At 38.8% G+C, this 15,809-nt stretch overlaps 1 protein-coding gene across 1 annotated transcript; it reads right to left on the bottom strand.

Moving 5' to 3' along the window:
• Positions 1-3,924: 3,924 nt before the first annotated feature.
• On the bottom strand, positions 3,925-13,995 carry LOC133619784 (uncharacterized). Its single transcript, XM_061981047.1, has 5 exons — positions 13,924-13,995; positions 11,453-11,734; positions 10,311-10,477; positions 6,509-7,536; positions 3,925-4,563 (listed from the first exon to the last, which is right to left on the bottom strand). The coding sequence occupies exons 2-5, from the start codon at positions 11,673-11,675 to the stop codon at positions 4,203-4,205; spliced, it is 1,779 nt and encodes a 592-aa protein (XP_061837031.1). The 5' UTR covers positions 11,676-11,734; positions 13,924-13,995; the 3' UTR covers positions 3,925-4,202.
• Positions 13,996-15,809: the final 1,814 nt, after the last annotated feature.

Consider the following 15,809-nt stretch of genomic DNA (forward strand, 5'->3'; position numbering starts at 1 on the left):
GGCGGTACTGCATCAACAAGCGACATCAGTGTGTAAAGGATATCACCACATGGGCTCAGGAAAACTTGAGAAAACCACTGTCAGTAACTACAGTTGGTCGCTACATCTGCAAGTGCAAGTTAAAACTCTACTATGCAAAGCCAAAGCCATTTATCAACAACACCCAGAAACGTCACCGGCTTCGCTGGGCCCGAGCTCATCTATGATGGACTGATGCAAAGTGGAAAAGTGTTCTGTGATCTGACGAGTCCACATTTGAAATTGTTTTTGGAAATTGTGGACGTCGTGTCCTCCGGACCAAAGAGGAAAAGAACCATCCGGATTGTTATGGACGCAAAGTTCAAAAGCCAGCATCTGTGATGGTATGGGGGTGTATTAGTGCCCAAGGCATGGGTAACTTACACATCTGTGAAGGCACCATTAATGCTGAAAGGTACATACAGGCTTTGGAGCAACATATGTTGCTATCATGGACACCCCTGCTTATTTCAGCAAGACAATGCCAAGGCATGTGTTACTTACTTACGTGGCTTCATAGTAAAAGAGTGCGGGTACTAGACTGGCCTGCCTGTAGTCCAGACCTGTCTCCCATTGTAAATGTGTGGCGCATTATGAAGCCTAAAATACCACAATGGAGACCCCCGGACTGTTGAACAACTTAAGCTGTACATCAAGCAAGAATGGGAAAGAATTCAACCTGAAAAGCTTCAAAAATTGGTCTCCTCAGTTCCCAAACGTTTACCGTACTGAGTGTTGTTAAAAGGAAAGGCCATGTAACACAGTGGTAAAAATGCCCCTGTGCCAACTTTTTTGCAATGTGTTGCTGCCATTAAATTCTAAGTTAATGATTATTAGCAACAAAAAAAATACGTTTCTCAGTTGGAACATTAAATATATTGTCTTTGCAGTCTATTCAATTGAATATAAGTTGAAAAGGATTTGCAAATTATTGTATTCTGTTTTATTTACGATTTACACAACGTCCCAACTTCACTGCTTTTGTACTAAATGAAGCTCATGACGCAGTAAGTTGAATTATGCGGACACGTTTGTTACTGGATACTTTCTAATACGCTTCTACCTTGGAGGCTTTGTATGTGTAAGAAATATGTAACTATGATTATTTGATACTTGTTTATATTGCCAAATGTGCTGTTTTAGACTGCACAATAAAGGACACTTGTTACAGTACATATGCCTAGCTTGTGTGTTATTGTGCAGAGGTGGGACCAAGTCATTGCTTTGCAAGTCACAAGTAAGTCTCAAGTCTTTGCCCTCAAGTCCGAGTCAAGTCCCGAGTCAAGACAGGGCAAGTCCGAGTCAAGTCCAAAGTCAAGACTGGAAAGTCTCAAGTCAAGTCCCAAGTCCTGCATTTTGAGTTTCGAGTCCTTTCAAGTCGTTTAACCACAGACTAATATATTTACACAGATTGTGTATGCTTTTAAAATGCTGTATTTATTTATTAAAACAAGTGCATTTGAAATTTCTGGGAAAAAGATAGTGCTGACATTGCACTTCAAAATAGCACTATTAACCAGTCATTTTAAACATGTAACTCATTCCTTTACAGAATAAACACATTTGAAAAAAACAAGTGCAACTGTACTTATTTGCACAAAAGTGTTAACATTGTATTTCAATGGCATATTGCATTGTAACTAGTTCCACAGCAGTTTCTATCCTGTTCTTACCTTATCTCATTGATCTCATCTCATACTGTACGTGTGTTTATGTGTGCGTACACATGAAAAACATAACAAATATATGAACATAACAATGAACAGAGTTGTACTTTTTAAATGTCAGGACCCTATGCAATATGTACACATATTCTTAATATAGTATACATTTTAACTGACCTTTATTTGACTATGTTTGTCTTTTTGTAGGTGGCTAAAATACGCGGTGCTGCTGACCACCGTCTAACGTTACGTTACTGTGTGTGATACATTGACTAACGTAATGTTACTGTGTGTGATACATTGACTAACGTAATGTTACTGTGTGTGATACATTGACTAACGTTACGTTACTGTGTGTGATACATTGACTAACGTTACGTTACTGTGTGTGATGCATTGACTAACGTTACGTTACTGTGTGTGATACATTGTCTAACGTAACGTTATGTGTAGGTACCTCATGCAACCCTGCTTAAAAAAAAATCACTTGACAAAAAGTATGAATAAGGTAGCAAACTGCAGTGGACGCAACAGATTGCCGTGTTTGCAATGACGTTATAACCATAGACATCTTATAAGTAGTTGGTTGCTGTGACGTGAGCAATTTGGCCGCCATCTTGAAGTGGTGATGAGGAGCCGGCGAGCAGCCTAAACTGACAGTTGACAGGTAGAAAACAAAGATGCCGGGCTGGTGTTCAGCGTTTTCCTGCTCAAATGAGCGGACTGTTGAAAATAGGAATCGGGGGATTACTTTTCACAAGTAAGATTTAACATTAACGTACTATTGGTTGTATCTTATGAAAATAATATTACCACAGAGTTGAGAAGGATCAAAGATCTTCAATATTTGTATGTGAAAATCACAAAGAAATCTTCTGGGGGAGGATGACCTTCCTACAGGGGTTTGGTTTACAAACTTTCAGCCCCACCTAAAACAAAATTCACCAGCCGCCACTGATTATGATGCATTCTCATTTTAGGCAAAGTATAAGACAATACTTTCTTAACAGTATAATTGTAACCAGGAATAAGTCTTCAAGTAACAATATTCAAATACCAACATTGTTGGGTAAAACAGAATTTGGTTTTATTCTGAATCCAGTGAAACAGATTGGTGGTTTTAGCTGATATGAGGACTTTCAGGTGTTTATATATGTTTAAGTATATGGCAGACGCTTTTATCCAAAGCGACTTACATAAAATAATACATATAAAACAATCACTGCAAACATTATCATTTAAGGGAAGAATGTAATAGAAAATATCAATACATAGTGTCAAGACAGAATAAACTCTCTGCTGCTGAAGCAACAGAGATACAGACTATAGGTCCCTAAGATATATAGATATCTAATGTATTCATACATTGTTTATGTAGGATATACGCATGTATATATAACCTAATCATATTGTTTCTTCAATTTAAAAATAGTTTACCGTTTTTTCCCCCCTTCTCTGGGATTATATTCCCAGTTTTGATCTCGGACGTCTGGTCACTTATAGCGTATACGAATATTATATTACTGATAAGCAAACTATGAATAATAAAACACGCCAAAACATGTGTCTGTTATCATAGCTACACGTATGACAAAAAAGGGGGGTGAAAATCAGTGGTATTCAGTGAGGTAAGATGAATTAAATGCGCTGACAGTTCATTGCTCCTGCCAAATGAATTGCACTGATCACCACTCCAAGATGGCGGCCCCGCGCCTCGTCTGCGCCAGTAGGCAGTAGCGCTCCATGTTGCGTTTACTTATAAGATGTCTACGGTTATAACGTTAGCAGTGAGTTTGCAGCCTCACTGATTTAACTACACAGCAAATAAAAGTCACGTTACTTAGCCAATAAACGTTATCTTACATTAAAAACTTACCCTTCTTTGTGCAACTTCAAATGTCGAACGAAGTTGGAAGTTGTTGCGTCTCTGTCTGTAATATTAGAAGGCAATTCGTTTTTTGTTGACCAAGTAGTAGTTTTTATACCCGAACGAAACCAACTTTGGCATAATTGTTTATCACTGGCACGTTGTTTGACAACTCTTGTTCAGTGGTTGTACTGCAATTTGATTGGATGAATGCTGCGTGATGAAAACAACGTAGATCTACTTTGATTGGCTGTTGTACTGACAGCACACCAGCTGACAGGAACAACACGCTGAGAGACACAGACGAAGAAAAAGAAAAATACGGAGCGCTCCCAAATAACTTTTTAAGATTTGGATTTTGGGGAAAGTAGCAAGTCATGTCAAGTCAAAAGGCTCAAGTCCAAGTGAAGTCACAAGTCATTGATGTTAAAGTCTAAGTCGAGTTGCAAGTCTCTTTACATTTTGTCAAGTCGAGTCTAAAGTCATCAAATTCATGACTCGAGTCTGACTCGAGTCCAAGTCATGTGACTCGAGTCCACACCTCTGCTATTGTGTGCTTAGCTGCTAGCGCCTAGCATGTTTACCTTTTGTGTAAAAAAAAAAAAAATTGCAGATATTGCACCGACATCAGATCAGGGCACCCCCAGTCCTCACTACATCCTGACAATTTGAACTGTACTCAGCTTCCTGCAGTACAACCACTCCTTGTGTCTGATTTCCCAGCAGTGACTCACATCAACGTACTTCAGTCTCTTGCTCCTCTGGATAATATTTGTCACCGTCGCCATCTCCACATTAGTCCACTGCAGGTTCAGTCGCTGGAGCCTCCCGAGCGCTTTGGGAGCAGAAGGCGACAAGCCCAGGACAAGTTGAAGCGTGTGGTTCAGGGGGCACGGCAAAGAGACCAAGGAGAGCTTCTCCAGTAAAGGGGCAGCAGCCAGGAGACACCTGATCACTGTCGCCAGGGACATCCAGGACATGATTGGCTTTGTGTGGTTGTGCTCGAATGAGAAACTGTACAGTGGGTGACATATGACATTAGTTAACAAATGGTGCATTATTTCACAAAGGTGTAACTTCACACTAACACGTGGATGTACTTTACAGTAGTCAAGTGTGCGTAGAGCCCCGCCATCTGTTTAGTTTAAAAAAAAACACAATTAAAATGCAAATTGGTGAATAACCGGGAGCTCCATGTGGTATTTTACTGCAAACATATTCCTGGCCGCTTCCTGCTCCGTCACTGATCATTTCCCCCAATTCCTTTCGCTGTGACGTGCAGCCTTAGTGCTCGTCTCACTGGGTCCGATCCCGGGTTGGAATGGTAATTTTGCACTAAAAACATAAATTATGGATACATTTCCTTCCCATGAATTGGTTTTAGTCCAAAACATGCATCGATTTGAATTACGGTTTAATGGGAAAAAAGTTTACAAATCTTTCACATACATAAAATAGTGTGAAAAATAATTCTAATGGGGGGGGCGGGGACTACTACGAATACAATTCCACTTAAGGTCCCAGTTTAGCGGAGGGCTGCTCTGCTTGTACAGTCGTATAAATTGTCCATTTACTAAAAAAGGTTAGACACACAGCTTTTATTGTTTAAATAGATAAACAACAGCTGTGTGATTTTTCCTGAAGTTGTACACTAATTACTCTACGTTGTAATAACTAGGGGTGGGAATCTTCAGGTACCTAACGATTCGATCCGATTCCTGGGTTGACGATTTGATTCAGAATCGCTTCCCGATTCAAACCAATTCTTCCAATGTATTATTTGCTATAATAATTATAATGAAACAGTATATATATATATATATATACATATACACACACACACACATATATATACACACACACACACACACACACACATTATATATATATATATATATATATATATATATATATATATATACATACACGTGTATATATATGTGGGGTGGTATAGCTCGGTTGGTAGAGCGGCCGTGCCAGCAACTTGAGGGTTTCAGGTTCGATCCCCGTTTCCGCCATCCTAGTCACTGCCGTTGTGTCCTTGGGCAAGACACTTTACCCACCTGCTCCCAGGGCCACCCACACTGGTTTAAATGTAACTTAGATATTGGGTTTCACTATGTAAAGCGCTTTGAGTCACTAGAGAAAAAGCGCTATATAAATATAATTCACTTCACTTCACTTCACATATATATATATATATATATATATATATATATATATATATATATATATATATATATATATATATATATATATGTGTATATATATATATATATATATATACATATAAACATATATATATATATGTATATATATATACATATACATACATACATACATACATATATATCTCAATCAAGGTTGTTGGTTATGGAACAGGCTTGACAGTGGAACAAGATGTCAAACTAAAAAAAAAAAGTAAAAATCATGATGGTGAAAAGATATGAGTGAGCTAAACTGTGTCTTCATTATTTGGTGTATATGTTGTGAAATCAAAATATTGCTTTGTAGTCTCCAAAATCGAAAGACAATTGCTGTATTTACAGACAATTATGCTTGTTTTCATTCATAATTTACTTTAATGTTTTTTGTTTTTTTTATCCAGCTGTTTGATTTAAATGAATGTAAAAAAAAAAAAAAAATGACGTCTGTGTGTGTTGGCAGAGTAGCCCATACAGGACAGTTCAACTTGTCGTTGTTTGAGCTTGTAATTAAAGAGACAGTTGATTTAACACCTCCTTGTTCTGTTAGTTTGATATACATTACTGTGTAGCACTTTATATTGTGTACAAACCTTCACTAAGATATGGACTTTGGACGAGGCTGGAACCAATTATTCATATTTACTTTGTTTCTTATAGAGGAATTTGCTTCACTATACCAACTCTTCCATTGACAAACCCTGTTCAAGAACCAAATAACAACGCGGGTGTGTTATGATTGCTGCTCTTCTTACCTCAGTGCCAGGGAGCGAAGGCTGGGTAGACTTGGAAGGTCCCGCTGGTCCAGCTCCACTACATCGTCTTCATCCTCCAGCGCGTCTTCGGGGGGCTCAGCGCAGACCAGCAGCTCTTCAAGTCTGGGACAGACGCGGATCATCTCCAGTAGAGGGCAGCGAGGGCTCGTCTTCACTCCTTCCAAGGTGAGCGACACCAGGGTGGATCCAGCCACTCGCAAGGCAGGGAGGAGGTCCAGCAGAGGGCCTTGGTGTTGTACCGACAGGCGCCGCAGCTGACCGGACCAGGACCGCAGGCCTGTGGCAAAGACGGACGCTTGCGGCCTTCCTCCATTTTCCTCTTCCATGTTCACCGATAAGGAACTGATGTTGGGGCATAAGCGGCCCAAAATCACCAGAGAGTCACATGTGACCACTTGAACGTCGCTTAGGCACAGGGTTGGGTGTTCGTCGCTCGCTGGACTATAGGAGGAAGTAACCGCCTCGCCCTCACTCTCACTCGCATCCAACAACATCCAACCGTCTTCTCCAGCGTCCCCGCTCCTCTTCCGCCACACCTCCTCCAACCTGGGTAGTCCTTCTCTGCCGCTGAACTCATCCGCTTGTGCAAAGGATCGCTCGTGGATCATCGAGCACGCCTGCGAGAGGCCCTCCAGCGCCACTCTTTGCAGGCGGGGCAGCGCCAGGACGAGGTAGGCCGCCACCGCCTGGGCGTCTCCCAATGCGATGTCGAGCGCCAACAAACTCCAGAGAGGCAGGGGGGAGCCGGATGTGGCGCTAGACGCCGAGTACGATAGAGGACGGAACCCCGCAAGAAGAAGCAGAGCACTCGGGGGAAGGAAACAACATCGGGATACGTCTAAATGGCGCAGCAGGGGGCAGCAGAGGGCGGCGGTCCTGATGACGTCAGCATTACATGGCGTGCCCGCCAGAGAAAGTGAGCGCAGGGCGGGTAGACGGGGCAGGGTGTCGCAGAGCGCCTTCGACCCCAGATACTGAGCTCCAGATAGGCTCAGACTGTGCAGGGCCTATGTGGGGAAATACATCCATGCACAGTCAGGTCCCTAAACAGCACCACTTTTTGACAGATAAAATCCAGACCGTTTTGACAGAAAAAATCCCAACTTTTTGACAGAAAATATGCTGACTTTTTGACAGAAAATATGCTGACTTTTTGACATAAAAAAATCCAGACTTTTTGGCAGAAAAAATCCCCACTTTTTGACAGGAAATATCCCGTTTGACACTTAGAAAAAAATCCAGATTTTTTGACAATTAGAAAAAATCCTGACTTTTTGACAAAAACATTTTTGACATTTTGACACTTACAAAAAATCCTGACTTTTTCACCAAAAATGTTTTGAGTTTTTGACACTTGGAAAAAATTCTGATTTTTTGACACTTAGAAAATATTTTCAAATCCCATTTTTTTGACCAAAAAAATCCCTATTTTCTGACAGAAAAAATCCACATTTTTTCAGAGAAAAAAATTCAGATTTTTTGACGGATAAAATCCCGACTTTCTGACAGAAAAAAATGTGAATTTTTTGACGGATAAAATCCCAACTTTTTGACAGAAAATATGCTGACTTTTTGACATAAAAAATCCAGACTTTTTGGCAGAAAAAATCCCCACTTTTTGACAGGAAATATCCCGTTTGACACTTAGAAAAAAAATCCAGATTTTTTGACAATTAGAAAAAATCCTGACTTTTTGACTTTTTGACACTCGGAAAAAATTCACATTTTTTGACACTTAGAAAAAAAATTCAAATCCCGAATTTTTGACAGAAAAAATCCCGACTTTTTGACAGAAAATATTGCGACTTTTTGACCAACATTTTTTTTTTTACTTTTTGACACTTACAAAAAATCCTGACTTTTTCACCAATAATGTTTTGAGTTTTTGACACTTAGAAAATATTTTCAAATCCCATTTTTTTGACAAAAAAAAAATCCAGACTTTCTGACAGAAAAAATCCAAATTTTTTGAGAGAAAAAAATCCAGATTTTTTGACGGATAACATCCCGACTTTCTGACAGAAAAAAATTTGAATTTTTTGACGGATAAAATCCCGATTTTTTGACAGAAAAAATCCAGATTTTGTGACAAAAGAAAATACAGATTTTTTGACAGAAAGAATCCCGATTTTTTGACGGAAAAAATCCCGACTTTTTGACAGCAAAAATCCCGAATTTCTGGCAGAAAAAATCCAGACTTTTTGAAAGAAAAAATCCAGATTTTTTGACAGAAAAAATCCAGACTTTTTGACAGATAAAATCCCGATTTTTTGATAGAAAAAATTCTGACTTTTTGACAGAAAAAAAATCCCGACTTTTTGACAGAAAAAAATCCAGATTTTGTAACAGAAAAAAATCCAGATTTTGTAACAGAAAAAAATCCAGATTTTTTGACAGAAAAAATCCAGACTTTTTGGACTGTTATTGCAGGCCACTGCTAGAAGTAATACCACCAGTACATCAAAACTAACAATACTGTGCCTATAAATATGATCATAAATAACAATGGTCAAATATATTGTGTTCTAAAAAGAAGTATATACAAATATTGTTATAAATATTCTTTCAATATTGTGGTAGTGTGACATTTAATTTGTAAAAGCAAAATATGTTTGGACCAAAAATCAATTCATATTCTCTACTGTTCGCGAGTGTCGCCATATCTGAGTTATTGTGCAGAAATATGGAGAAACAACAACAAAATCAGGATTTTTTGACAGAAAAAATCCAGATTTTTTTGACAGAAAAAATCCAGACTTTTTGACAGAAAGAGTCCCAACTTTTTGACAGAAAGAATCCCGACTTTTTGACAGAAAAAGTCCATATTTTTTGACAGAAAAAAATCCAGATTCTTTGACAGAAAAAATCCTGACTTTCTGACAGAAAAAATCCTGACTTTTTGACAGAAAAAAATCCAGAATTTCTGGCAGAAAAAATCCAGAATTTCTGACAGAAAAATGGTTTTCTGAAATGAACTTGTTTCTTCAGCATTGTCAACACGTCTAAGTCAGGACTTTGGGAAGGCCATTCTAAAACCTTAATTCTAGCCTGATTTAGCCATTCCTTTACCACTTGTGACGTGTGTTCGGGGTCATTGTCTTGTTGGAACACCCAACTGCGCCCAAGACCCAAACTCCGGGCTGATGATTTTAGGTTGTCCTGAAGAATTTGGAGGTAATCCTCCTTTTTCATTGTCCCATTTACTCTCTGTAAAGCACCAGTTCCATTGGCAGCAAAACAGGCCCAGAGCATAATACTACCACCACCATGCTTGATGGTAGGAATGGTGTTCCTGGGATTAAAGGCCTCACCTTTTCTTCTCCAAACATTGCTGGGTATTGTGGCCAAACAGCTACATTTTGTTTCATCTGACATCACATGGACAAAGATAAGACCTTCTGGAGGAAAGTTCTGTGGTCAGATGAAACAAAAATGGAGCTGTTTGGCCACAATACCCAGCAATATGTTTGGAGGTGGGGCTTTTAATCCCAGGAACACCATGCCAAGTGTATGTAAACTTTTGACCATGACTGTATATATTTACATATATATATATATATATATATATATATATTTATATATATATACAGTATATATATACTGTATATGGTAGAGATTTACCCAAACTATTTTAGAGAATGTACATACTCCTGTTTTGTAGTATAAATTGTCAGACTTCCAGTTACCTCTCATAGTTTTAGATGGCCTTAGAACTAAGGGATGTGGGTGGACTCTCCCCTCCTAAGGGGGGCTCCTAATAATGAGGCGGTTATTGACTGACCTGGCAACGTGCAGCAATGTGGGCACACAGGGAGGAGGTGACCAGACTAGGATAACTATCCAGGGATAAGTTTCTCAGCTGGGGCAGCAGCAGAAGATGGAGAGCAGCGCGGGAAAGCTGCTTTCTTGTGCACAGAAGCTCTAGCAGCTCCTCGACTAGATTCCCGGCTATAAGAGAGGATATTAGTTGGGTTGTATCACATGTTCAGTTTTCTCTAGGACAGTGTTTTTCAACCTTTTCTGAGCCAAGGCACATTTTTTTCATTGAAAAAATCCCGAGGCACACCACCAGCAGAAATCATTGAAAAATGAAACTCAGTAGCCGATATTGACAATAAAAAGTCGTCGTCGCAATTGTTGGATATGAATTCAAACCATAACCAAGCATGCATCACTATAGCTCTTGTCTCAAAGTAGGTGTACTGTCACAACCTGTCACATTACGCCTTGATTTATTTGGAGTGTTTTGCCATTTTCCTGTGTGTAGTGTTTTAGTTCTTGTCTTGCGCTCCTATTTTGGTGGCTTTTCCTCTTTTGTTGGTATTTTCCTGTAGCAGTTTCATGTCTTCCTTGAGCGCTATTCCCCTCACCTGCTTTGTTTTCGCAATCAAGACTATTTCAGTTGTGCGGACGCTATCCTTCTTTGTGTGGAAATTGTTGATTGTCATGTCATGGACGGATGTACTTTGTGGATGCCGTCTGCTCCACACGCTGTAAGTCTTTGCTGTCGTCCAGCATTCTGTTTTTGTATCCCTTGCAGCCAGTTCAGTTTTAGTTTCGTTTTGCATAGCCATCCCTAAGCTTCATTGCCTTTTCTTAGCGGCACTCGCCTTTTATTTGTTTTTGGTTTAAGTGTTGGATACCTTTTTTACCTGCACACTGCCTCCCGCGTATTGTTCCCGACATCTACAAAGCAATTAGCTACCTGCTGCCACCTACTGATATGGAAGAGTATTACACGGTTACTCTGCCGAGCTCTAGACAGCACAGACACTCAACAACGGTACATTTGCGGATTATAATTATTGGTTTGCAAAAAATATTTTTAACCCAGTTAGGTGAAATTACATAATCTCCCACGGCACACCAGACTGTATCTGAGTGGTTGAAAAACACTGTTCTAGGAGACCAATAAAAACTCACACAAGAAATTGAAAGGCCCCATGATGTAGCTGAAGCAATAGTGATCCAAATAGTTACTGGCGTAATCTTCCGCCCACACCGCCTTCATGTTGTCGGCCAGGCTCAGCAAACAAAGCCGAGTCAGCGACGACACGTCCTCGTCCGTCACCCGACTGCGCCCCGTTTTCTCGCACTTGGGCCGGGGCTTCGCAGCATGGTCACCAGATGCTCGAAACAGGGGCATTTTGGAGACCCGCAGCGTCTGGCAACCAAACCTGAGCAATGGCGTCTCAATGTAAATCCCTGCAACACCAAATGAAGATGAATTATCCTAATTCAGCGGTCCCCAACCTTTTTTGCACCACGGACCGGTTTAATGTAGGCAGTATTTTCAGGGCCCCGTTTTCCACTCGTGCCAGATAAATACAGCAAGAATAAGTGCATGAAAAATACAACTCACTATAACGCTGAATTAGTGTTTCTTTGCAATGAGATGCAGATGGAAATCAGCCTTTGGCTACAATATGTCACTTTTATATTTGATATGTTCATTAATGTGCATTGTATCATGTCACAAAGTTATAACAAATGGCAACTTCCAATGAGGAGTTTTATTGTACATCTATAAACAAGCTCATTGGTGTGTCTAGTGCACAGGTGTCAAACTCTAGGCCCGCGGGCTAGGTCTGGCCCTCCACGTTATTGTATATGGCCCGCAAAAGCCTGGAAATATGTGTCAATAAAATACCTTATTTTTTCTTTCTCTACTTTCTTATTTTCTTAGTAAAAGGTATTAGTTGTTTTTTTCTAGTTTGACAGTTTGTCTAATATTGCAACAAATATTATATTATCTAACTTTGTTGGTCAAAATGCAAATAAATACTTAAATATCTGCTGAACTTATGGTTTCAAAGCAAGTTATCCATCAAATTGTTCACTATAAAAATGACCAACAGATTTTACTGTAAAATTAAGGCAGTTTTTTACAGCACATTACTGTAAGTTGGGAAAAAAAGACCAATGTTTGTTTTTATACAGTAAAATTCTGTCAACTGAGCTGTCAGATTTGTTTTATTTTACTGTAAAATCCACGGTTGATGACGTTATGGTACCACATTTTATTATGGTAAAAAACTGGCAGCTGAGTTGTGTCAATAAAATACCTTTTATTTTCTTTCTCTACTTTCTTATTTTCTTACTAAAGGTTTTAGGTTTTTTTTTTCTAGTTTGACAGGGGAAAAAAAATAGTGTCCAATATTGCAACAAATATTATATTATCTAACTTTGTTGGTCAAAATGCAAATAAATACTTAAATATCTGCTTAACTTATGGTTTCGAAGCAAGTAATCCATCAAATTGTACACTATAAAAATTTTGGGAGTTTTTTTTACAGCATATTACTGTAAGTTGGGAAAAAAAACGACCAATGTTTGGGTTTTTTTTACAGTAAAATTCTGTCGACTGAGCTGTCAGTTTTGTTATATTTTACTGTAAAATCCTTGGTTGATGACTTTATGGTACCACATTTTATTATGGTTAGTATGGTGCGGCATATTTCGGTTGGTAGAGTGGCCGTGCCAGCAACTTGAGGGTTCCAGGTTCGATTCCCGCTTCCGCCATCCTAGTCACTGCCGTTGTGTCCTTGGGCAAGACATTTTACCCACCTGTACCCAGGGCCACCCACACTGGTTTAAATGTAACTTAGATATTGGGTTTCACTATGTATAGCGCTTTGAGACACTACAAAAAAGCGCCATATAAATATAATTCACTTCACTTCAGTAATTATGGTAAAAAAAATGGCAGCTAAGTTGCCAAAATAAAATTAAACTGCGGCACTGTATTTCTATTTACAATAATATGTTGTAAAAAATAATAATAATAATTAAAAAAAACACCATATATTTTACAGTAAAAGTCTGGCAACTTTTTTCTGTAAAAAAAAAAGCGGTAAAATTGCAGATTTTTTTTTTTTTACTCTTTACGTACGAAACGTTTTTTTTTTAATTATTTAAATTCATAGGCAAATGTATTAATTATTTACTGTTACAAGGGGCCCTTTCATGGCAGCCATGACTGCGGTGTGGCCCTCAATGAAAACAAGTTTGACACCCCTGGTCTAGTGGGACAGGCCAAAGTTAAGTTGGAGAAAATGCAGTCCTTTATAAATTATTTAATGTTTCTCTCCGGCCCGGCAGCAAATGCGTCACAGACCTGTACGGGTCCCCGGACCGGTGGTTGGGGACCACTGTTCTATTTCACGTCATTTTGTGTGCGTTATCAGTCATAAACATACGTTATTAACTAAACAAATCACATTTGTCTGACAGGTGATGTAATGTCATTTTAACGAGGCATCCCTTATTAATTATTCATAGAAAATGGATGGACGATTGTTTATTACTACTGTACTACTTGTTATGGCGTTTTGGAGTTCAATACAATAGTTGCCAACATGAAATGATTAAACTTGAAGAAAAAGTTTACTGACCTTTATTCGCCGGGTTGATATAAAAGGAAAAAGTTACTGAGAGTGTATCGAACTTGGCCCAAGCAACTTCCTGGTCGGAGCGGCGCGATCCGTTTGCGCATGCGCTACGTTTTCCAATACGCTTGCGCAAACGTAATTTCCTGATTGCGCAACTTGGAGTAGAGAAAAACATTTTATTTATTACAGCGAAAGTCATTTTCGAAAAATGGACCACTTTAATGACTTGCGTGAAAATTAATGATGGTAAAATAACCACCAACATGTTACCCAGATCAACACGAAGATGAAAAGGGCGGATTCAAATTTGAATAATGAACGATGTGGATGGTTCAAAGTTATTTCAATATTATTTAAGTGTACTGGCGCATGCGCATATGCGCAAAACGTCATGTGTAGCCCGAAGCTTTGTCTTGCAGGCACATTTCCATCTCGTCTGCAAGTCTATTATTGAAGCAACAGTATTGTATTTTGTCAGTAATATCGTTAACAACGTGTCATATTCTTCCCACGGAAAAAAAATGTTTATACGCTTTGTGATTGGATTTGTCACAATTAGCTCTACATGGGCAAAGTACGGTCATGGCAAACGTGGAATTCAGTCCCTTTGCCCCTCTTGTTAGACTTGCAGGAGCGCGACACCTGGTGGTAAAAAAGTCATAAATAAAGTAACTGTTTTTATTAACTGTTTGAAATGTTTGAAATGTATTTTAAAGTTACTAAAAATTCAAATGAATTCAATTGTAGACGTACTGTATTGCAGGGTCTCTAACTTGTACCAGCAGTGTAGCTTTAAAACAGCACAGCCATTATCTTTATTATGTGGTCATTTTTTCATGAAATAGATAATTTTTTTGCAGGTATACACCTCACCGCCAATATTTTGCTACTTGACAAATGCTACCTCTTAGCTGTTGTTATTACCTTTTTAGCTACACCAAACTTAACACATTTTTCAGGTATACACCACAGAGTAATATTTTGGTACTTGACGCATCCTACAGTTAGCATTTTAGCATGCTAGCTTTATTAGGTAAATTAGCAAGTATACACTTCACCGTCAAATATTTTGCTACTTGACGAATGCTACCTGTTAGCTGGTATTACCTTTTTTTGGTACTTGACATATGCTAAAATTAGCATATTAGCATGCTAACATTAGCATGGTCCCTTTTTTAGGTAATTTAGCAGGCATACACCTTACTGTCAAATATTTTGCTACTTGACAAATGCTACCTGTTAGCTGGTATTACCTTTTTTTTGGTACTTGGCACATGCTAAAGTTAGCATTTTAGCATGCTAACATTAGCATGCTAGCTTTATTAGGTAATTTAGCAGGTATACACCTCACCATCAAATATTTTGCTACTTGACGAATGCTACCTGTTAGCTGGTATTACCTTTTTTTGGTCTTGACACATGCTAAAGTTAGCATTTTAGCATGCTAACATTAGCATACTAGCTTTATTAGGTAATTTAGCAGGTATACACCTCACCATCAAATATTTTGCTACTTGACGAATGCTACCTGTTAGCTGGTATTACCTTTTTTTGGTACTTGACACATGCTAAAGTTAGCATTTTAGCATGCTAGCTTTATTAGGTCATTTAGCAAGTATACACATCACCGTCAAATATTTTGCTACTTGACGAATGCTACCTGTTAGCTGGTATCACCTTTTTTTGGTACTTGACACATGCTAAAGTTAGCATTTTAGCATGCTAACATTAGCATGCTAGCTTTATTAGGTAATTTAGCAGGTATATACCTCACCGTCAAATATTTTGCTGCTTAACGGATGCTACCTGTTAGCTGTTATCACCTTTTTAGCTACACCAAAGTTAACACATTTTTCAGGTGTACACCACAGAGTAATATTTTGGTACTT

This window comes from Nerophis lumbriciformis, linkage group LG20 (genome assembly GCF_033978685.3).
Source record: "Nerophis lumbriciformis linkage group LG20, RoL_Nlum_v2.1, whole genome shotgun sequence".
Taxonomy (NCBI): Eukaryota; Metazoa; Chordata; class Actinopteri; order Syngnathiformes; family Syngnathidae; genus Nerophis; species Nerophis lumbriciformis.

What these genes read in the sequence shown, in the direction of transcription:
- LOC133619784 (XM_061981047.1), bottom strand. Translation starts at nt 11,675, where the DNA reads ATGCCCCTGTTTCGAGCATCTGGTGACCATGCTGCGAAGCCCCGGCCC. An exon ending in ACATTGCTGCACGTTGCCAG is followed by an intron (nt 7,537 to 10,310) that starts GTCAGTCAATAA and finishes TTCCCCACATAG; the next exon opens with GCCCTGCACAGTCTGAGCCT. An exon ending in CTTCGCTCCCTGGCACTGAG is followed by an intron (nt 4,564 to 6,508) that starts GTAAGAAGAGCA and finishes CCCACTGTACAG; the next exon opens with TTTCTCATTCGAGCACAACC.